General features: G+C 40.9%; 2 protein-coding genes across 3 annotated transcripts in view; both read left to right on the top strand.

Moving 5' to 3' along the window:
- The window catches only part of LOC133634101 (programmed cell death protein 4-like), a 175,145-nt gene that overhangs the window by 104,381 nt on the left and 46,423 nt on the right, over window positions 1-24,341 (top strand). The gene's annotated exons all lie outside the window — the stretch shown is intronic.
- LOC133634097 (WW domain binding protein 1-like) lies at window positions 122-23,441 on the top strand. 2 transcript variants are annotated; one of them, XM_062027096.1, is made up of 6 exons: window positions 122-422; window positions 6,188-6,232; window positions 11,184-11,228; window positions 16,134-16,281; window positions 18,193-18,354; window positions 18,528-23,441. In XM_062027096.1, the coding sequence occupies exons 1-6, from the start codon at window positions 372-374 to the stop codon at window positions 19,484-19,486; spliced, it is 1,410 nt and encodes a 469-aa protein (XP_061883080.1). In that variant the 5' UTR covers window positions 122-371; the 3' UTR covers window positions 19,487-23,441. The 2 variants fall into 2 exon arrangements, with proteins under 2 accessions (XP_061883080.1, XP_061883081.1); XM_062027097.1 differs by lacking the exons at window positions 6,188-6,232; window positions 11,184-11,228.

Below are 24,341 nucleotides of genomic sequence, written 5' to 3'. Positions count from 1 at the left end.
TGTCGGACTGTTGCTGGGAGCTGCGGCCAATCAAAGTTGCTGGCTGTACGGCTGCTTTTATGGGTGGTGGGGCTTGCATGAAGCATGACGTCATCCGCAGCAGCCGCTACCCTTTCTGCCAAAACAAAGAAAACGTCACTCGACGACAGTGTCGTCTTACAGACGGAGTAGCCAAGGTCACATAGATTGTTTTTTTGGGGTTTTTTTGCAGAGAGAGAGCGAGAGAAGAGGTCCGTAGGGCCACCCGTCTGTGTGCGTTAATGGCGGATGGGGAAGCCGTTGATTCGGAGCCAGCTGTGATGGAGCTCTAAAGCCGAAAAAAGGACGCAATTTCTTGGCTACGTTTGCATGTTGTCACATCTCTTCTGAATATGGATCCAGAGAAGACGTTGACGTTCTGTCTTGGGCTCAAGGCTGAGGAGGTAAACACACACACACTGCTGTCAAACCGCTGGCAGGGATTGCTGCAGAGCAACATGCTGCCATGTTGACAAACACTGCAGACTCATTCTCACAGCTTCTAAAACAAGATCATTCATATTTATAAATCAGTTACTCGAAGTCTAAGCATTTTGAATGTGGTCACAATGTAAAAGAAACCCCTCCTGAGTTCCAAGTTTTCAGGTTATACAATAGTACGGTACAGTACAAACACAATATTGGGGCCCTAGGCAAAGGGGGGACCTGCAAACTAAGCATTAACCCATTAAAGGCAAAGCACGGTTGATATATTTTTACTTGCTTTAAAGCAGGTGTGTCAAACGTACGGCCCGAGGGCCGGATCAGGCCCGCGAACAGGTTTTATCCGGCCCGCGGGATGAGTTTGAGAAGTGTAAAAATTTACCTGAAATTTTTGAATGAAATAAACCAGGGGTCGGCAACCTTTACCACTCAAAGAGCCATTTTGACCCGTTCACAAAATAAAGAAAACAATGGGAGCCACAAAACTCTTTTGACATTTAAAATGAAATAACACTGCATACTAAGTTTTTTTTTGCTTTGTGCTATGTATAAACCAGGGGTCTCAGACACGTGGCCCGCACCTTAAAATTAATATTTAATGTTAGTGTGGCCCGCAAGTTTTATATGAATGGCGCTTGACAGCATCACACTTGCCAGACCTCTCAATTTTTCCGGGAGACTCCCGAATTTCAGAGCAATTATTCTCACGAATGTCTGCTGATTTTCACCCAAACAACATTAATACGGGCGTGCTATGATGGCACTGCCTTTAGGGCCCTCTACAACCTGCTTAACAGCCCAGTCACATGTTGTATGCGGCATCTGCAGACACATATAAGTGACTGCAAGGCATACTTGTTCAACAGCCATACAGGTCACACTGAGGGTGCCCGTTTAAACAACTTTAACACTCTTACTAATATGCGCCACACTGTGAACCCACACCAAACAAGAACGACAAACACATTTCGGGAGAACATCCGCACCGTAACACAACATAAACACAACAGAACAAATACCCAGAATCCCATGCATCCCTAACTCTTCCGGGCTACATTATACACCCCCGCTACCACCAACACCCCCCCCCCACCCCCCCCTCCGTGCGTCGGTTGAGGTAGGCGGGGTTTCGGGGGGCGGGGTTTGGTGGTAGCGGGGGTGTATAATGTGGCCCGGAAGAGTTTGGGATGCATGGGATTCTGGGTATTTGTTCTGTTGTGTTTATGTTGTGTTACGATGCGGATGTTCTTGTTTGGTGTGGGTTCACAGTGTGGCGCATATTAGTAAGAGTGTTAAAGTTGTTTATATCACAACCCTCAGTGTAACCTGTATGGCTGTTGAGCAAGTATGCCTTGCAGTCACTTTCGTGTGTAAGCTAAGGCCGCATACAACATGTGACTAGGCCAGCACGCAGATAGCATTGTGTAAAAGCGGACGCGACGACATGTTGTAGAGGACGTTAAAGGCAGTGCCATCACGGCACACCCTCAATATTGTTGTCGGGTGAAAATCGGAGAATGTTTTCCCTGGGAGAGGCACTGAAATCCGGAAACCTCCTGGAAAAATCGGGGGGGTCTGCAAATATGCAGCTGAGCCGCATCAGAGTGATCAAAGAGCCGCGGGTTGGCGACCCCTGAAATAAACTGAATGGAATATAATAGAATATATCTTTATTGTCATTGTACATTGTACAACGAATTTGTAAGTAAAACTAATTTAGTGCAAATTCATAACACATAAAACCATAAGAACATAGATGAATAGATAAAAATAGCAAGCGCACAGCTCACATGCACAGTCATTATTGTCGTCTTGTGTTTAGCGACACTATTGCTCTCGGGTAAAAAGTGTTCTCAAGTCTGTTTGTCCTGCATTTTATTGTCCTGTATCTCCTGCCCCGAGGGCAGCAATTCAAAAAGTTTATGTCCAGGGTGACATGGGTCCCTTATGATGTTTTGGGCCTTTTTAAGGCACCTGGCACTGTACAGTTCATCGAGAGAGGGGAGAAAGCAGCCAGTGATCTTCATGGCAGTTTTTATGACCCTCTGAAGTGAAGTGTCTGAAAAAATAAAAATTAAAAAATAAACTGCTGTTCTAAATGTGTCCACTGGATGTCGCAATAGCAATTCTCTGTGTCTTTGTAGATGATGCTACATATGTACAAAATAAACCACGTTAGTACATCAGTCAAGGAAAATTATCAAACTACATAAATTACATACTCTAATTTGATGTTGATATATATTTTTTATCTTGATAGATTGAAAATTAACACCAATGAGTTGACTGATGAACATTATCACATAATTTGTTCGGAAAATATAAATAACGACAAATAAAGATATAATACTATTAACCACAACATGTAAGTGTAAAAAAACAACAACATTGTGATTTGTACAATTTCAGAATGTGCTTGTTCTATTTTTAAACAGAAAATAACCTGAATTTGTCTTTATGTTAAGTTATCGTGCCATGATTTTACCAGTCCGGCCCATTTTTGTCCATGTGGCCTCCGATCTAAAAGGAGTTTGACACCCCTGCTTTAAAGGGATCATATTTGTTTTCTACATTCAAAACACTTCCTTGTGGTCTACATAACATGTAACGATGGTTCTTTGGTCAATATGTTGCATAGATTGTTTTACAGACCATTTTCAAGCTGCTTTCAGACCGTCTTTTTAGGATGCGTCTTTTTAGGGTACGCCGTTTTGTGGGCGGTCTTATTTAAGTGGCTTCACTTCGACTGCTCCTTCTCCCCACCAAGCCATGTTGTGGTTTTTAGCGCTCCCATAGCCGACTACTGACAGATCTAAGTTAGAAGTTGAACTATACACTACTTTGTGGTGGAAATGCAGGATGCATGTGCCAGTTTGCCCCACAATAAGAGGGCAGAGAAAAATAAGGAATTTAGTGACTACAACGGCGTACTCGCGCAAAGTTCTTCGGGTAAATCTGCCTCCATGGTCTGATTTAAACATTTTCGGGACTTATGCAAATCCCCATAACAGATTCTAATGGATAAGAAAAGCTGGTTTTGCATAATAGGTCCCCGGAAGTACTTTAAGTATGCCGGCTTTTTATCTTGTACTAGTTTTTCTATTCATTAAAGGCCTACTGAAATGAATTTTTTTATCTAAACGGGGATAGCAGATCCATTATATGTGTCATACTTGATCATTTCGCGATATTGCCATATTTTTGCTGAAAGGATTTAGTAGAGAACATCGACGATAAAGTTTGCAACTTTTGGTCGCTGATAAAAAAAGCCTTGCCTGTACCGGAAGTAGCGTGACGTCACAGGTTGAAAGGCTCCTCACATTTCCCCATTGTTTACAATGCAGCGAGAGCGATTCGGACCGAGAAAGCGACGATTACCCCATTAATTTGAGCGAGGATGAAAGATTTGTGGATGAGGAACGTGAGAGTAAAGGACTAGAGTGCAGTGCAGGACGTATCTTTTTTCGCTCTGACCGTAACTTAGGTACAAGGGTTCATTGGATACCACACTTTCTCCTTTTTCTATTGTGTATCACGGATTTGTATTTTAAACCCCCTCGGATACTATATCCTCTTGAAAATGAGAGTCGAGAACGCGAAATGGACATTCACAGTGACTTTTATCTCCACGACAATACATCGGCGAAGCTCTTTAGCTACGGAGCTAACGTGATAGCATCGTGCTTAAATGCAGATAGAAACAAAATAAATAAACCCCTGACTGGAAGGATAGACAGAAAATCGACAATACTATTAAACCATGGACATGTAACTACACGGTTAATGCTTTCCAGGCTGGCGAAGCTTAACAATGCTGTTGCTAACGACGCCATTGAAGCTAACTTAGCAACGGGACCTCACAGAGCTATGCTAAAAACATTAGCTATCCGCCTACGCCAGCCCTCATCTGCTCATCAACACCCGAGCTCACCTGCGTTCCAGCGATCGACGGAGCGACGAAGGACCCGATCATAGATGCGGTCGGCGGCCCGGAGACGGAGGAAGTCAAGGTGAGGTCGGCGGCTAGCGCGTCTGCTATCCATCTCAAAGTCCTCCTGGTTGTGTTGCATTTTTCAACCTATGTGGGATTGTACAGAAGTAGCCGTCTTACTAGGGCTGAATGTTTAATTAACATCAAATTGACACTGAGGTTTTAAAATGAGTGCGATAACGTAATCGCAAGAGGCGGAGGTGTTTTTTTACTCTTACATGTCCGCCAAACAGAATTGTTGAGCCTGCGTTTCTTCGTCTCTCGCTTTAAACCGGTAGAAAGAGGTCTCACTCTGTGCAGCGCTCTCTGTACCTGAGTGTGTTTATATAACAGTGGAAATGTCTAAGTCCAAGTCTAATTACTGAACGCAGTAAGCCATCGTTTAAGTCATTCGCACTCTTTGTCTCGGTGGGCGGAGGGCGACTTCGCTAGTGAGAAATGTAGCAAAATAACAACAATTAGGACCAAAATAAATATGATTACAAAGCCAAATGTCCCGTTGTGGTAATATTTAAACTTCAAAGCGGATGGGCAATATGAGCCCATCAACACGGACAAACAAGTGCCGTGATTGGCAACAACAACAAAAAAGACAACCCGATCTATTTTTTTCAACAAGGAAAATAAATTCATATTGAGATGTTCAATATTTATTTAAGTTACATTTTTCCATTTTATTTTTGTTTATTTATTCAGGTTAACAAAGTTATTTATTTTCCAACTATAGTACAATGGTAAACAATTCTACAGTAACGAAAAATACAACTTTATATCCTTTAAATGGTTATTGCATTAATATTATATATTATAATTATGATTTTCAATCGGTTATTTCTTCGATTTAGGAGAATGAGGTGTAGACAAAAGCTCTGAGTCTGTTTGCATAAAGCCAAATATTTTTCAAAATAAATGATTGCATATTGTTCTAATGTGTAGCAAGAATATGTTGACAGTCTAAGAGTAACATGTCTTCTTCCTTCACTCGTTATTTTCGCAGTTTTATGCATTTATATGACTAAAATATAACAATCGCAAATCAAATCTCAATTTTGGAGAGAAAAATTTCAATTAGGTTACTGAATTTGTATATTCTTACAACTACAGGTGTGTTTACTTTCATGCTATTAACATGCACCTGTGCACATACAGTATGTAACCCACACTGCTGTTTGTTGCCAATTAGATTTTGGCTCATCATCATTTTGTAGGTGTTTGAGCTCTTTTGTGTGCACTGAACTGTGTACATGTACACCATACAGTAGAGGCCCTATATTGTTCCCCATGCAGACAACCTTTGCATCAGCCTGACAACAAAACACCCCCGCTACCCCCAACCTCAATGTTTCTGCATTCTGGCCTCACTCGCTAGCACCTTCACAGGCAATTTGTCACTTCCCTCTCTCACTGAGCCTGTATGACATTTCCACAGCCATGACTGATTTGTGAAATCTACTCACGCTGACAGGACAACATTTGGGTACAAAATGTCACATTTACCACTGCAAACATTGGGACACTGTGGTGTATCATGTACAGTAACTTCAGGATCACAACAGATGTTATTCTGCATGAGAGGCTCGTGCATCATTTTTACATGTGATTAATGATTTGTGCTGCTGTACATTTTTAGTGGGCTTTTATAAAAATTAAAAAAAGACAATTATAGGACATTTATAATGGAATACATTCAGTTTTTCCTTTTACTAATATTGCATGTCATCTGTCTTATACTAGATGACAATGTCCCTGAAGGGCTTGGATGGTACCGAGGCTTCCACGGTAAGTGGCTCGCCCGTCACAGTCCATATTTGACCTATGAAAATCAGGCCTGCGTGCACAACCACAGTGGTTGCCATGGTAATGCAATTATTAGGGCTCTTCCTGCATTGATGTACAGTGGGAAAAATAAGTATTTTACACCCTGCTTTTTTTTTTACGTTTGCCTCCTTACCAAGATATAAAAACTTTAAATAAATGCTAAAAAAAAAAATGTTTTATTTGACTGAGGAAAATGAGTCCTGAGTCTACACAGACAGATGGTGTGTCAATATTTCTTTAATTCTGTCTCTCCCTGTTAAAATAACCAAATTATAAAAAATACGGTAGTAAGGTAGTGACCTTATAAATCAGCAGGGGATTAAATACTTATTTTTATCCACTGTAAACTTATTTTGCGGTTTCAACAGGGCCAGAGATATGTATAAAGAGAGTATGGCCAACTCGGTTTCAGGCGGTCTCCTCAATGATTGGTCAAAAGGCACTCATGTGACTACAGGGCGCCATGACCGCTATTAACTTTGAGCAGATGCTATGTGTTTGTGGCGCTTCCTCGTTAGTTTTTCTACGTTTATAAATGCCCTGTTGTGCAGCATGGGGCTGCTCTACCCGCAAGAATTATGGAAAGTTTTTACATCGTTTTCCTCACAACTCGGAAGGAAGACAAGTATGGGAAGTGAAGGTTCGCAAACACTGGAGAACATCGATTACAGCCTCTTGTGCGAGTTAAATGCACGACACAGCGTCTGCGTTTTTACTCGAGATGGTTTGACAAAAACAGACTATCTTTGAATTCCAGTAAAACTAAAATAATGCAATTCGGTTACAGCAAAAGAGAAAGTCAAACACAAATGCAAATAGACGGACATAAAATGAGTAAAATAAACCAAATTTTGGGTGTAATGATAGATGAGAAAATGAAATGGAAATCTCATTAAAAAAATACAACATAAAGCGGCAAGAAATATGTCAACCATGAATAAAACAAAATCTGTTCTGGACCAAAAATCACTCCATATTCTCTACTGCTCGCCTGTGTTACCATATCTGAGTTATGTCCCGGGCGCGGCCACCGGTGCTGCTCACTGCTCCCCTCACCTCTCAGGGAGTGATCAAGGGTGATGGGTCAAATGCAGAGAATAATTTCACCACACCTAGTGTGTGTGTGTGACAATCATTGGTACTTTAACTTATTGTGCAGAAATATGGGGAAATAATAATTAAAAAACATAATAAAGTACACTTATTCTCTTAGCATGTTACAAAAAAGAAAGATGAGTTACAATAATACATAAAGTGATTACTAATACTTTGGAGGCAGACACCACAGTTGACATACTTCACAGTAAATTCATAATTTCTCCAGGGTAATAAGTGATTTTTTTGGTCACTGTATTTTTTTTCACATTTTTTGCGCTGTGGGATGCGTGTCAGAGTCACGAATCACTGCAAGAATGTAGCAGCAGAATGCGTCACATACGGCGGCAAAATTATACTTTCATTTCAGGCAATGACACAGAAAATGTACAAGGTAGACAACCTATAATAATATTAATTCATATAGTGCCAAAGGGAATGTACCTCCGGAAGAACTTTGAACATGTCGCGAGGGAGGTGCTGGACATTGAGTCCGAGTGGACCATGTTCCGCACCTCTATTGTCGAGGCGGCTGATTGGAGCTGTGGCCGCAAAGTAGTTGGTGCCTGTCGTGGCGGTAATCCTAGAACCCGTTGGTGGACACCGGCGGTGAGGGATGCCGTCAAGCTGAAGAAGGAGTCCTATCGGGTTCTTTTGGCTCATAGGACTCCTGAGGCAGCGGACAGGTACCGACAGGCCAAGCGGTGTGCGGCTTCGGCGGTCGCGGAGGCAAAAACTCGGACATGGGAGGAGTTCGGGGAAGCCATGGAAAACGACTTCCGGACGGCTTCGAAGCGATTCTGGACCACCATCCGCCGCCTCAGGAAGGGGAAGCAGTGCACTATCAACACCGTGTATAGTGAGGATGGTGTTCTGCTGACCTCGACTGTGGATGTTGTGGATCGGTGGAGGGAATACTTCGAAGACCTCCTCAATCCCACCAACACGTCTTCCTATGAGGAAGCAGTGCCTGGGGAATCTGTGGTGGGCTCTCCTATTTCTGGGGCTGAGGTTGCTGAGGTAGTTAAAAAGCTCTTCGGTGGCAAGGCCCCGGGGGTGGATGAGATCCGCCCGGAGTTCCTTAAGGCTCTGGATGCTGTGGGGCTGTCTTGGTTGACAATACTCTGCAGCATCGCGTGGACATCGGGGGCGGTACCTCTGGATTGGCAGACCGGGGTGGTGGTTCCTCTCTTTAAAAAGGGGAACCGGAGGGTGTGTTCTAACTATCGGGGATCACACTCCTCAGCCTTCCCGGTAAGGTCTATTCAGGTGTACGGAGAGGAGGCTACGCCGGATAGTCGAACCTCGGATTCAGGAGGAACAGTGTGGTTTTCGTCCTGGTCGTGGAACTGTGGACCAGCTCTATACTCTCGGCAGGGACCTTGAGGGTGCATGGGAGTTTGCCCAACCAGTCTACATGTGCTTTGTGGACTTGGAAAAGGCATTCGACCGTGTCCTCGGGAAGTCCTGTGGGGAGTGCTCAGAGAGTATGGGGTATCGGACTGTCTGATTGTGGCGGTCCGCTCCCTGTATGATCAGTGTCAGAGCTTGGTCCGCATTGCCGGCAGTAAGTCGGACACGTTTCCAGTGAGGGTTGGACTCCGCCAAGGCTGCCCTTTGTCACCGATTCTGTTCATAACTTTTATGGACAGAATTTCTAGGCGCAGTCAAGGCGTTGAGGGGATCCGGTTTGGTGGCTGCGGGATTAGGTCTCTGCTTTTTGCAGATGATGTGGTCCTGATGGCTTCATCTGGCCAGGATCTTCAGCTCTCACTGGATCGGTTCGCAGCCGAGTGTGAAGCGACTGGGATGAGAATCAGCACCTCCAAGTCCGAGTCCATGGTTCTCGCCCGGAAAAGGGTGGAGTGCCATCTCCGGGTTGGGGAGGAGATCTTGCCCCAAGTGGAGGAGTTCAAGTACCTCGGAGTCTTGTTCACGAGTGAGGGAAGAGTGGTTCGTGAGATCGACAGGCGGATCGGTGCGGCGTCTTCAGTAATGCGGGCGCTGTATCGGTCCGTTGTGGTGAAGAAGGAGCTGAGCCGCAAGGCAAAGCTCTCAATTTACCGGTCGATCTACGTTCCCATCCTCACCTATGGTCATGAGCTTTGGGTTATGACCGAAAGGACAAGATCACGGGTACAAGCGGCCGAAATGAGTTTCCTCCGCCGGGTGGCGGGTCTCTCCCTTAGAGATAGGGTGAGAAGCTCTGTCATCCGGGAGGAGCTCAAAGTAAAGCCACTGCTCCTCCACATCGAGAGGAGCCAGATGAGGTGGTTCGGGCATCTGGTCAGGATACCACCCGAACGCCTCCCTAGGGAGGTGTTTAGGGCACGTCCGACCGGTAGGAGGCCACGGGGAAGACCCAGGACACGTTGGGAAGACTTTGTCTCCCGGCTGGCCTGGGAACGCCTCGGGATCCCCCGGGAAGAGCTAGACGAAGTGGCTGGGGAGAGGGAAGTCTGGGCTTCCCTGCTTAGGCTGCTGCCCCCGCGACCCGACCTCGGATAAGCAGAAGAAGATGGATGGATGGATGGATGGGAATGTAGAGTATGTAAACATGACGATCCAGTTTTGCCTGAAAGGGAGCGGGAAGAAGCTAACTTAAAAGGGAGTGGGAAGAAGATAACATTATCCATCCATCCATCCATCCATTTTCTACCGCTTATTCCCTTCGGGGTCGCGGGGGGCGCTGGAGCCTATCTCAGCTACAATCGGGCGGGAGGCGGGGTACACCCTGGACAAGTCGCCACCTCATCACAGGGCCAACACCATGATAACATTATACTATTACGAAATAAAAGCATGTTTTATTGTAAGTTTATGATCTGTCACATCACATCTTGTTATATTTCCTTAGTTTGTCTTTATTTCCTGTGTAGCACTCTTATGTTTGGTTCCTTTTCCTGCATGTCTCCCTGAGCGCTATTTCCCCTCACCTGCCGCTGATTGGCAGCCTGGCCATACCTGGTAGTGGTTGTCAATCAGCTGGCTTCTGTAAATGCCTGCCTTGTTTCGGTTACTGACTTTTAGCTGCATGCCGTGTGCGTGACTGCTCATCCTGTGTTAAATATTATTAAAGACTTGACCTGCATCTCGGGGTCACAACTACCGCAGCCATGCGAGCCTGTGACATGGAGCATGTTTAGAACTATATATAGATGTTTATTTTAACTAACGTCAGAAATTGCATGCATCCGAGCACAGCCGCACACACCCTTGGTAGCAGTCATGGCGCCTGTTTTTTAGTTGGCCATATTCTCTTTATACACCGCAGATCATGCCTGTGATGGGGCCCTGTTTTTCGAGAAGAAGCGCATGTAAATTGTTAGATGAATGTCAGGTCGCTTCATATGAAGTATTCCTCGCCCCGTCCTGCTTTGCCGCTGATAAACTATAATGGCAAACTTCCTTAGGTTTTCTCATTGTCCCTCATAGTGCACAGCATTAGTGCTGGTTGTACTGGTTTCGACGACCGGTCAGAAATGTGTCGGAAATGTTTGCAAATTTGTGTTTTTAACTATGTTGAATTTGTTATTTTGCTCTAAAAGAATACATTATTAATTTGTATTAGTATAATTAGTACAAAGGATGCATCACATTTGAAAAGTATACCAATCGTTTTACATAAATACAAAATAAATGATGTAGTAAAAAAAAAAGTGAACATTTTTTTGTAACTTGGGAGGGGATCCAAAATAATTCTGCTTATGGCCCCAATTTAGCCTGGGTCTCAATGTATTTATTTCATCATGGGAATTATTTAGCTATTGTCATGTGACCGAATTAAAACTCACAATGCTCAATTTTGTATTTGTAGGTAGCTGTTCCCCAAAAGGAAGCTGACCTACCCACGGTTTACAAGGTATCTATCTGTAGTAGGGGTGTAACGATTAATCGATTGATTGATTTATATTCCTAAATATAAAAGTATATTGGTCTGTGCTCAGCAAGCTTGCCTTCTGGAAGATGAGTATTAATTTAAAGATCGTTTTAAAAGGGAATCAATCGATTTTATTGATACTAGAAAAAGGAAAACATTGGATTTAAGAACGGCAAACTTTATATGAAGTTTAGCACGTGTAATGATATGGACTTTAAATGTTAAGCCTGTTTGCTCGTCTGTGGTGTCATCAAAACAAAAATGGCGGATACCTACGGTGGTCGAGAAAGGTCACAGCAAACACAAACGCCACAAGACAATATCATTAATTACAACACAAAAACTTTCAGCTACAACACGATTGCAAAACCAACAACAAAGACAAACAACACAATAATATGAAGCTGCCACACAACTTTAAGCCACAAAAGACTCGACCGACACAACGAAAGTGACAGCAGAAGAAGTTACAGTGACTCACTGACTTCCGGAACACAACAACTGGCAGCCAAGGAGAAGTCATTTCATCAGAAAGAAATAAACAGAAGAGATGAGTGAAGGAGGCGTTGAAAATTAGGAAGCGAGGCGCCAACACCATCAATAGTAAAGCCGCACACCTTCCGCACACCTGGGACTTTGTCCTTCATTGGCGTCGCCAGGGCGGAGAACAGAGACCGTATGGACGGGTAGGGGAACTTTATTTAGCAGGTGAATCGACTGTTAAAATGTTGGTTACTGTACTTTTATTGAAAATTGCTTGAATGTTTAAAATGTGAGCAGAAAGTGTTTCCTCTTGTTAATTCAACGTCAAGTGTTGGTTGCACTTTATTCAAATAAGATCTCAATGCATTGGCCATTAATTGTTGTTTACTTGCTTGTTTATCCATAATCAATTTATATCAAATTCCCTTACAAGAAATAACAGGAATATAGAAAACTCCACCTGCAGTGTCCAGTATCCATTATTTATTTCAGTCACACTAGTTAATCTTTTTTTTTTTGGCTAAAAAGTTACTGAATCGATTGCAACTCACTGAATTGTTTCGGATCGTATCGTTCTAAAAAAATTATATAATTCCTGAATCGTTTTGGCAACCACAAATTCTAAATCGAATTGTTATTAAAGCAAATCGTTACACCCCTAACCCTAATCTGTAGTGTACTACTAACACCCTTCACCAATGTGTTTGTTACAGCCATGTACTAAAGGGATATCAAGTAATTTATCTCTCAAAATTCTTCACACAATAGGTTTGATTTTCTATGCTGAATACTCTCAAGTTCATCCCCACATCATAATGCTGCCTCCACCACGTTTGGCATGGTATCGGCCAAGTAATGAATTCCTGGTTTATTCTAGTCAGATCACCCTTTAGGTGCCTTCTGCTGATGAGTGGCTTCCTGTTAAGTCATTCTGGTTGACTGCTGGTTGAATGTGCTATCATGCGCTAAGACTTGAGGCAAGATAGTTGGGGTGTCCTGATACATCTTTTTCCATTCCAATACGTTGCTGATATTGCCTTGAGTATTTGCCGATACCGATATCAATACAATACAATATCAGCGTATATCATACATACTTACATACTTATTTTTAGGGCTGTCAAAGTTAAAACAATAATAACACAATACCCATAATTTCTTTTCACACGCGTCCGGTCTGACCTTCGGTTCATTCCGTAGTACTGTGTTCTGTTACTGTTGAGCCACAAGCGAGGAAAAAATAGCAAGCTGAAATAGACAAAGTAAAGGGTGCATTATGAAAAGCCCAGGTCCAAAGCAATGGCAAGTCGTTCTCCTGACAAGACAAGACTATTTTAATGCACGATTGCTGTCATCACTGGAGCAAGTGTCTGCTGGAGCGCTTGCATTCAGAGAGGTGGAACTTCACTTCCGTGTTTAGATTACCCTTTACTATATTAGTAACATAAAATGTAGATTATTACTGTAACTGGTTAAGTATGATGGGATGTTCAGCAGAAAGGAAAGACAAACTTTTATTGTCTTTATCATTGTCTGTCTTAAAAACATGGCTTAGGTCACGGTCATGCTTTGATTGTAAAATATGTTTTGTTATGTAATCTGTGATATTTCTCCCTACATAAATGCTTATATATCATTTGAGGAATATAGGGAGTGGGGGGAATTTTTCTGTCAGGCTGTTATTGTGTTTATTCCTTTATAACATGTTTGAGTTGATAGTCTTTAATTACAGAATGTTTAGCCGGCTGAATATTAGACTTTGGTAATAAATAGAGAAGGTAAAGATGCAGCAATATGAATACCATTAACTTGTGCAACATCTAATGTACAAAATATCCGAGACATTTATTCAGGTAGAAATGTCACAGATTACATTACCAAACATCTATGGCAATCAAACCTTGATTGTAATAAACCACATTTTGTGTTATTTTTCCGTGAAACTGGTATCCAAACATGGAAGTGTAACTCCTCTCCTCTGAATACAAGTGCTCCTAAAGTAGGAATTGAAATTATGTCGGGGATACACCAACACACCGCAGGTCATTTTTTAAAATGGTCAATAGAAGCGCGTTTATGTCCATTTTGTGTTGAGCTGTTTTTAAAAAGCATAATGTTTGATAAACATGTCATTAACCAAACCAATTGTCTAGTCATAGTTTTAAAAACTTGAAAATGATCTGTCTGTGGTACAGTACACTTATTAATGGTGAAAATGTGTATCTATCTGTGAATAATCGTGATTAAGTTTGAGTTAAGTGAACAAAAAGCAATCACGATTAAATATTTTAATCATTTGACAGCCCTACTTATTTTGTAGTCAGGGTCTCTGCAGGCTTCACCAAGTCAAATGTATAGTATAGTAATATTGACTATTACCTGAAATGCAGCATTAATCGTTCCATGACACCCGGCTGTCTAAGCGTCGCTCAGCGTTTCGCCCGACTAAATCTCCATGTGTATGCCGAATGCCTCACGTTTTTACCCACTACTTCTTGTCCCGCTATGTCGAACAGAACAGTGTCGTTCATACAAGAAATTCCAACACGAATGCATGTACTGCATTTTTAAGACCTTTGCTCTCAGCTGCAATGTCATTTTCGAAAACAATGCCGCACAGCTGCAGTGTTTCCCACACATTCATTTATTTGTGGCGGCCCGCCACTAAAGAATTCAGGCCGCCACAACATTTTTATTTTTATTTTATTTTATTTTATTTTATTTTTTTAATTATTTTTTTATTTTATTTATTTATTTATTTATTTTTTGTCCTGTCCAGCTTCTCAGGCAAATCATATAGTTGATTTAGATGCCCATATCGGCTGTTCAGATTTACTTTACAAAAGAGAAGTGTAGGATCAAGATTTTTGGAGCTCTTTGTTCTGTGGATCAGATGTTTGATGAAGCTTTGTGTCTATCTACCACCACTACTGTTTTCTGTTTATTTGTTACTGACTGTGGCAGGACACCTCTGCCTCTGTTTCACTTTATGTTGCTGGTAAATAATATGGTTGTAGTAGTAGGCTAAAGTTAAATTATTTAGTATGCACTAATTAAGTTAAGTGAACAAAAAGCAATCACGATTAAATATTTTAATCATTTGACAGCCCTACTTATTTTGTAGTCAGGGTCTCTGCAGGCTTTACCAAGTCAAATGTATAGTATAGTAATATTGACTATTACCTGAAATGCAGCATTAATCGTTCCATGACACCCGGCTGTATAGGCGTCGCTGAGCGTTTCGCCCGACTAAATCTCCATGTGTATGCCGAATGCCTCACGTTTTTACCCACTACTTCTTGTCCCGCTATGTCGAACAGAACAGTGTCGTTCATACAAGAAATTCCAACACGAATGCATGTACTGCATTTTTAAGACCTTTGCTCTCAGCTGCAATGTCATTTTCGAAAACAATGCCGCACAGCTGCAGTGTTTCCCACACATTCATTTATTTGTGGCGGCCCGCCACTAAAGAACTCAGGCCGCCACAAAATTTTTATTTTTATTTTATTTTATTTTATTTTTTTAATTATTTTTTTATTTTATTTATTTATTTATTTATTTTTTGTCCTGTCCAGCTTCTCAGGCAAATCATATAGTTGATGTAGATGCCCATATCGGCTGTTCAGATTTACTTTACAAAAGAGAAGTGTAGGATCAAGATTTTTGGAGCTCTTTGTTCAGTGGATCAGATGTTTGATGAAGCTTTGTGTCTATCTACCACCACTACTGTTTTCTGTTTATTTGTTACTGACTGTGGCAGGACACCTCTGCCTCTGTTTCACTTTATGTTGCTGGTAAATAATATGGTTGTAGTAGTAGGCTAAAGTTAAATTATTTAGTATGCACTAATTAAAATGGCAGAGCTTTAAGAGACATTTTAGCTTTTATATTTTTATAAGATATATTTTTTTGTAAGAACCACAATTAATAAATATATTTCAGTGAATAACTTATTGTTCAAATCTGTATACAAATATGTACATAAAGTGTTGTAATTATATTGTAAAATGGATGGATGGACGTTTAAAACAAAACTGTTATCATTAATTAGTAAGTATACATTTTTTGAGCCTTTTTAGAGAAAATCATATCATTGTGAGTAAATTATGCAAATTACTCGATTATGTCATGTGACCACGCCCCCACCGCCACAGGTATCTTGGCAGTTTATGGGAAACACTGAGCTGACATCGCTGCTGCTACTGCTTATATCGAACATTTTGATGCATGTTGATATATTCCAATTCACGTTTTTTTGTTTATATCTGACTGATATCAGATATGAATATCGGATCGGGACACCCCTAATTTCCAGTATTGCCCGTCTAATAAGTTACTTCAGTTTCCCAGAATAGCATTTGGCCCTGTGGATTTAACGCACGGTGTTGTTTTGGCCAACAGGTGGTGAAGCACCATGGGAGCTCTGGTAGCCAGCCTGTGGTCAACCCCAAGTACTGTCCTGGTGTAAACAGCAATGCAGGTTATCTCTGTGTAACCGGACACTGCTGCGGAGAGACGGGCTGCTGTACCTACTATTATGAACTCTGGTGTGAGTATCCCATACCTGTCAATATTTGCATTTGGAAATTAGGGATATTTTCCAGAAAATTTGGATAAAGGAAAATTCTGGTATTTTCACCAGAATTTCCACTTGGAAGGGCATTTTTTCCAACAGGTGTTGTTCGTTTCAGATGCGGATAAAAAGCAAACCGTGCAGTGTAAACCTCTAATTAACAAAAGTGAAGTAAACAAAAACAGTGGAAGGGTGTCAAAATAATATGTTCCATACAATAACATTTTATTGACCCTTCTGTTGTTGTACAAGAGGTGGTCCTGGCTAAATTCACGCCTTGGGTGACCAATCCCTTACACCGAAACCCTGCCACCATCACAACAATATATTATATTGTATTATTTTATTATATAATCTTAAATATAAAAATGTAAGAAGAATAGAAAAAACTAGATAAATAACTGAAACGCAGTATACAAACACTAATGTAAAGTACACAAATCCTTCATCACAGGATCTAATAACCATGCTTGAAAACATTCATGAAGAAAGCTAACAAGAAAACCATAAAGCATAAAAAAATATTCCTGCAGTAAACTATTTAATATTTTACATTTTGTGTTGTACATAGTGAAACAGCAGATAATTAACATAATATGAATTTGCGCCTAATTATTATTAGGCGCACCGGGTTATAAGACGCACTGTCGATTTTTGAGACAATGAAAGGATTTTAAGTGCGCCTAATAGTACGGAAAATACGGTAATGGAAATGGGCGGCTGTAGTCTATAAAATTACTGTATTTTGTTTTGAGCTATTTTTTTTTCTGTGTGTGCGCCCTCAAATTGCCCATAGCAAAAAACGGCCTTGTGTGGTACCAACATTTGTGCTATGGTACCTAAAAGGTAGAGCAAGTGCCGAAATAGGCCTGAGGTCAGGGCTATTCAACTACATAATGATGAGGGCCGCAGTTTCAAGGGGTCAGGGGCCGAACATCAAAATGTGGATGTTTTGGCCGAAAGTGCCTCCGCAGGTTATGTTCCTTTGAGACTTTGACTTTCACACTGCAATGTCAAATCATTCATTATTCTGCACTATCTTTTTTATGAATTATTTTCCTTCCTTGGTTTTATTTCTTTATTTTCTTTTTCATTTAGGATAGTAAAACTGAAAATATAAACATAATTATAGTGTCCATTGTGTATTTTACATGGATAAGATAGGTTTAGTGTTAATACTTTTACACAACTACATATGTTTATGCATATAGAAAATTAACATCTTCAGTACATCCAACATTGCACACAATGTAACCTAAGGTGTAGCGTTATTGCCCTCTACTGGTCGAATTTAGCGCTACATGTATTAAAGAAGCTCTAATCGCCCAGAGTTATTACTCTTAGACAAAAAAACAACACGACCGTGAACACAAAAGACATCACAAAGTCGGCAATTTCAATTAAAACAAACTAAATATCTTTATGCACAATATCTATTTACAAAGTTTGAGTGAGGAAGCTTACACCTGTGAATTTCTAACATTGTTGCTTCTTGTCTAGAACAGTGTGTCCGTCGCTTAAAAGGTCAGACAGGAAACAATGAATCGAGCACTTGCTCAGGGCAGAACATTCATACTTTGTTGTCCAAAAGTCCGATTTTTTCAATTTATTTTGATTTTTTTTTCAAGGTTGAATGAGTAGTCCCCTTCTGCTCACCCAACTGCTGCTTCATTGTGGGGTGGCGGCAGTACTGCTTACATGAGCAACCCTAGTTTAAATGGTTTCATTAAGCCTTTTTTGGGCGATGTTCGGCAGGCCAAATTAATAGCTTTTGCGGGCCAGGTGACTTGGCCTGGCTTAGGTTGTGCCCTCTTACCAAGGATGGATAGAATGTCTCCCTTCTTGTGGTCTCACTGGGTTAAAGATGTGGTTCTTTGTCCTTGGCAGGGTTCTGGCTGCTGTGGACCGTGTTGATCCTTTTCAGCTGTTTCTGTGCTTACCGCCATCGCCGGGCCAAGCTGAGGATCCAGCAGCAGCAGAGACAGAGAGAAATCAATCTTATTGCGTATAACGGAGCCTGCAACTACCCGTCCTCCATGCTGGATCTCAGTATGTTTATTTAAGGACACATTTTTCATTGTTTTCCTGTTGCAGTTCCACTGTTTGTAAGTATACTAAACCTACTAGATATGAGGCAACAGTGCAGCCCGTACAAAATACACTGCAGGTGTTTCTGACGTGATTTAGCGTCGCACCTGAGTTCATGCTCATTCTTCTTCCAGGCTTCCTGGCCTCCTTCAAGTTGCCGTCCTATGAGGAGGTGGCGGCACAGCCCACCACGCCTCCACCACCTTACAGCTCGGTCTTCGCCCTGCAGGGAGGCGCCATGCTGGGTCCGAGCTCCTCGTACCCGCATCATCACCACCCCTACCCGCTCCAAAGTCACCCCTGCCCCCCGTACCTGGGCCCCGGCCCCAGCAGCTTCACCTCCTCCCAGAGCTCCGACAACTACACCAGCTGCTCCTGCGAGTCCTGCTCCTGCAGCACCTCCTTCTCTGTGCAGGTGACGGACGAGACGTATGACAGCAGCCGCATGTCCACGCCGAGCGACGCAGGCGGGGACGGCGCCCTCCCGCCCAGGGTGGGGGCCACCCGCGTGTCGCCGCCTCCGTCGCAGGCTCCCCCGGATGTTATACCAGCAGTCACCCCAGATGTCATTCCCAGTCATGCTTCCAACGGCAATGAGGGGCTGTCACGCCCAGCTGCGCCCGTCTCACTTCCTCTACGCCCCCTAAATAACAACTTTCACCCACGCCACCCACTTTCACCCCTAATTCTGCTTTCTTCCCTTCCCGCCGGTCAAGTCCAAAATGGCGTCTTTTCAGACCCCCTCGGCGCCACGCTCACGGCGAAAGAAAAAGAGCCAGAAGGCCCGGCCCCCTCCTCCGCCCTTCCCCCGGATCTGTCGTCCACGGCGTGCCCCGTGGAGCAAAACCTCGCGGATGAGGACGAAGAGGACGAGGAGGAGGATCACTTCAGCCACCGGCGCCTCACAGGGGATTCCGGCATTGAGGTGTGCCGCTGCCACGTGAAGCGGGGAGACCGAGAGGAGGAGGCGATTAAGGAGAGGCGAGAGAGCATGGACAGCTCCCTTCGAGCCAAGGGGGCGGGTCTTTCGCCCGCGCTTGACAACTGCGCCCAGCTGCACGACTGCGCCCCCTCCCCTATGGCGTCCTCGTAGTCGCACGGGCCAAGAAAAGTCACCGATCCGGAAGAAAGCGAGGTGTTTATTGTCAGCGTCATCCTCATGCATCAAGGCTAGTAGGTGAAAAGTCACCGAAGTTTAAGTCTTGGGGGGATTTTGGGACGCCAGTTGAAGGCCACCTTTGATCTCCTCTCGTTGTCACCATCGCTCAAAGGTGAAAGTTGGGGAGAATGTCAAACCTGATGGTCATGACTTCAACCTCGCCAAGGAAGATAGGTATCTGTGGTTTGCAGGATTACACAAAAAGAAATGGTGAGCACCATTCGATTATGGTGATAGAGGTGGTGAGAATGTAGAAAAATAGGTGCATTTACAGAATTTATCTCCCGTCGTGACCATTTTGAGTTGTCTCTCCCGACATCCAAATTGTAGAGTTCAGGACCAGTACCAGTACTGTAAACACTCGTGCAGCCAGGCCACCTTTAGCGGGAGATTCTCTCTGAATGTTCTGAGCTCCTGTGTTAATGCAGCCTGCTGACGTCATGTGCTTCTGTAGACGGCAGACTAATTAGTGTCGCTTTGTGATTGTTGAATGATCATGGAATTCTTAGCGATTTGTTTACTGTGCTGTTTTTTTCAAACTTGCAGCTCGCTGTAAAAAAAAAAATCTGTAGATTTTACGATAAAAAGTGTGGCGGCTCGGTCGGCAAAATGTTACCGTTTTACACCAAATTACTGTAAATTGAAAAACGATACAAATGTTAGTTTTAAATTTAAAACATTCTGGTGACTGAGCTGCGAGATTTTTTTTTTTACCATAAACGCTACAGTGTACGATCAATGGAAAAACTATACCGCTGTTATTTTAGCAGTAAAATTCTGGCGATTGAGCTCAGTTTACTGTTAAAGCTTGGATATTTTTTTGGTATTGCATGATTCCCTAAATTAACATAAAAAAACTGGACCACTGTTATTTTTGCTGTTCATTTTTACTGAGCTGCTAGTTTTTGACCGTAAAATATACGTCCGTTTTTACAGCGAATTACTGTAAATGTTATTTTTATGGTGTAATTCTTATTTTTTTCGTAAAATCTATGGTTGTTTTCTGTTTTTACAGTGTAAAATCTATAGTTGTTTTTTTTGTTTTGTTACAGTGCATAATTCCCTAAAAAAATAGAGATACCACTTTATTTTAAAAGTAAAATTATTGCGCCTGAGTTGCCAGTTTTTTGTTTTTTTTACTGTAAAAGTTCCGCCTGTATTTACAGTCACCGTAAAATCTAGGCTCCATTTTATTTTATATTGCATGATTCCTGAAATTAAAATAAAATAAAAACTATCACTTGTTATTTTACGGTAAAATTCCGCCGTCTGAGCTACTACACTTTTACCGTAAAATCTACAGCCATATTTCCAGTGCATTACTGTGAATGGAAAAACATTACTACTGTTATTTTTACCGTAAAATTATGGCAACTGAGCTGGCAGTTTTTTAAAGTAAAATCTGTTTTTTTTTGCAGTGCATAATTCATTAAAAAAACAACAATACCCCTTTATTTTTATACTGGCGTCTGAGCTGCCAGTTTTTTACCATAAAATCTACAGTCGTTATTTTTGCAGTGCATTACTGTAAATGGAAAAACTACCACTTTTAACGGTAAAACTCCGGCATTAAAAGCTGCCATTTTTTTACGTAAAATCTACAGCTGTTATTACAGTACAATTAATTTTACGGTTAGTCTGGTGGCTGAGCTAGCATTTTTTCTGTAGACTCTATGGTTGTTGTTTTTTAACAGTGCATAATTATAAAAAAATAAAATAAAATTATACCATTTTTATTATAACAGAAAAATCTTGGCGACAGCTTGCTATTTTGTTGTCGTGAAATCTACGGTCATTTTTACAGCGCATTACTGTAAATAGAAAAACAGTACTGCTGTCATTTTTACGGGAAAAATATCGCAACTGAGCTGGCCATTTCTTGCCGTAAAATCTATGGTTTTTGGGTTTTTCTTACAATGCATACTTAATTTAAAAAAAACTTAAACAATAGCCTTTTATTTTAGTAATTAAATTCTGTCATCTGAGCTGCCTGTTATATTTTTTTTACTGTAAAATCTAAAGTAGAGTCTGGTTTTATCATTTTTTAACATTGGAGCGTTCTGGGTTAACCATGCGCTAAAATGCCCCTTTATCATTTTGTAACATCCTTTCCTCAAATACAAATAAAAAAATTCTACCGCTGTTATTTTTACGGTAAAATCTGTCAAACTAAGCTGGGGGTTTTTTACCGTAAAATTTATGGTCGATTTTACAGTGCATTACTATAAATAGAGAAACGGCACAACTTTAACTGTAAAATTCTGGCAACAGAGCTGCCATTTTTTTCCCCCGTAAAATGTACGGTCATTTTTACAGCTAATTATTGTAAATGACAACATATAACTGGTATTTTTACAGTAAAATTATGGCAACTGAACTGGCAATTTCTTTCTGAAAAATCGGTGTTTTTTTTACAGTGCATAAATCCTTAAACAAAACAATACCCCTTTATTTTAACCGTACAATTCTGGCATCTGACCTGACCGTTATTTAACGTAAAATCTACAATCATTGTTTTTACAGTTTATTACTGTAAATGGAAAAACTACCTTTTTTTTATTTTAACGGTATGAGCTTGCAGTTTTTGCCATAAAATCTATTGCTGTTTTTTTTTCTACAGTGCATTCTTTTGAAAAAAAAAATTAATAATAATACCACTTTCATTCTAACAGTAAAATTCTGCCGACTGAGCTGGCAAGTTTTTTAGCGTAAAATCTACGGACGTTGTTTTTACAGTGTTATTGCAAATGTTAAAACATTACTTATGTTATTTTCACAGCAAATTTCTGATGACTGAGGTGGCAGTTTTTTTCTGTAAAATCTGTGTTTTTTTTACACTGCGTAATTCCTTTATGTGTTTGATAGAATGCTGTTAAGGGAGTAAAAACGTACATGTAATATGTACATTGTAACTTTGCTAAAAAAAATACCTCCGATTCTGATTTGTTGTATCTGTATATGTCAAACTTGTGCAAAGCTTCGTGTTGTGTTAACACAATTCCGACTGTTAGGCGGTTAAGACTGTACAATGAACATATACTCCCGTTGTTCAAGGCTGTTACTGTTACAGGCGACGTTGAGCTGTTTCCTCACAATGATAATGAATGTAAAAGCTTTGCAACTCGTCTGGAGTGCTGACGGCCATTTTTATAGCGCGATGGCGGAAAGAAACCCACGGGAGAATGTAAAGTAGCAAGGCAATACGAGCTCTGACGAGACATTTATCAGATGTTTTTCAGTGTTTAATGTGCAATTATAGTCACGGTTGAAATTGAGCTTTATTTATTATATCTTAACTGTGGCTCTCAGTTTCAGACTAGACTGTTTTGGGGAGGTTTTTTTGTACCATGTAACCATTAAGAGTGCCTCCCCAGGATTTAGGGAGGATACTCGGTCCTGGTCTCTCCATTTTATGGACTTAGCACACATGTACAAAATTTAAATTGTGCATTCTTGTGCTATTGCAGTTACTATGAGAGAAACCCTCTTCATTTTAACCTCTGAAAAGTGATGTTTTTGACTCCTGTTTGGATCATTGGCAGGATATTTATGAAAACAGACTAATTATGAGTGACTGGTATATTTGTGGTTGCAAAAAAAAAAGGCCTGTTTTGATGGCTGTTTTGACACCCTGCGACTTGAAGGTGTGTCCCAGAAGGTTTAGGTCCAGAAGTATATGGATTGTGACAACAGCGTATTGATGATTTTACCGTTTCTACACCACACATTGTATAAATTCTACAATGGCATGATTTTAGTGTAGACGTTGAGCCTTAATATGTCCAAAAAAAAGCATTATCTACGAGGGATGTAAAAAAAATTTTTTTGACTGAACCGTGATTCTTGTTTGTAACGATTCTCAATCGAGTCCATTTTTTATTTAATTTTTTTTATTTTATTTTTTTTTTAACTGCTCTGTCCAGCTACTAAGCAAATCATATTGTTGAGGTCGTTTATTGTTTTAAAAAAGAAAAGTGTGTGATGCTTCTCTTGTTGCCTTATTCGTCCATCCATCCATTTACAAATACTGTACTGTAATACATATAAGACTTATTCAACACTTAATTTAGGCCAAAAATATGTAGAATGTTTGAAAAAAAAAAAAAAAAAAAACTGTCGTGAAGCTGCAATATTTGAGACGCGATGTGGCAAGGGACCAATGCATAAGCAATTAACTCTAGGGTGGTGACTCTTTAGTCTTTGATTCGATTAATTTCTTGGACCCCGAAGGGAATAAGCGGTAGAAAATGGATGGATGGATGGTAACGATTCAATTCAGATTTGATTCTCGTTTTAAATCAATTATTGATTCAAAATCAATACTTTTTTATTAACATTGGCTACTTGTTCTACGATTAACTACATTCCTCCATAAAATAAATAAACAGCTCTGATCAATTTCTATTTTACTTAAAGCAAAATTGGTTTTGTTTAATAAAGTACTACCCAAACATTTAATAAAGTCAAATACAAATAAGACAAGATAAGTATCCAACACTTCTTTTCTAAACTAAATCTGTACAGCAGGTACGGGCATCCATCGACATTATGGTTCGCCTGAGTGACTGGACAGTTTTTTTTTTTTTTTTTTGTCTGATTTTTAAAAATAAATTAAGAATCGTTACAAATAAGAATCGCGATTAATCTGAAATTTTTTATTTTTTTTTGACACTCCTATTTAACGCCACTACTAGATTAGTTATTTTTGCATACTTTTCCCATCCTTGGATCTTTTATCGAAAGAATGTTGTATTTCTTGAACATGCAAAGCTCAATCCTTTTCCTACAC

Source organism: Entelurus aequoreus, linkage group LG18, assembly GCF_033978785.1.
Source record: "Entelurus aequoreus isolate RoL-2023_Sb linkage group LG18, RoL_Eaeq_v1.1, whole genome shotgun sequence".
In the NCBI taxonomy this organism is placed as follows: Eukaryota; Metazoa; Chordata; class Actinopteri; order Syngnathiformes; family Syngnathidae; genus Entelurus; species Entelurus aequoreus.
This window is presented reverse-complemented; position numbering and strand designations above follow the sequence as displayed.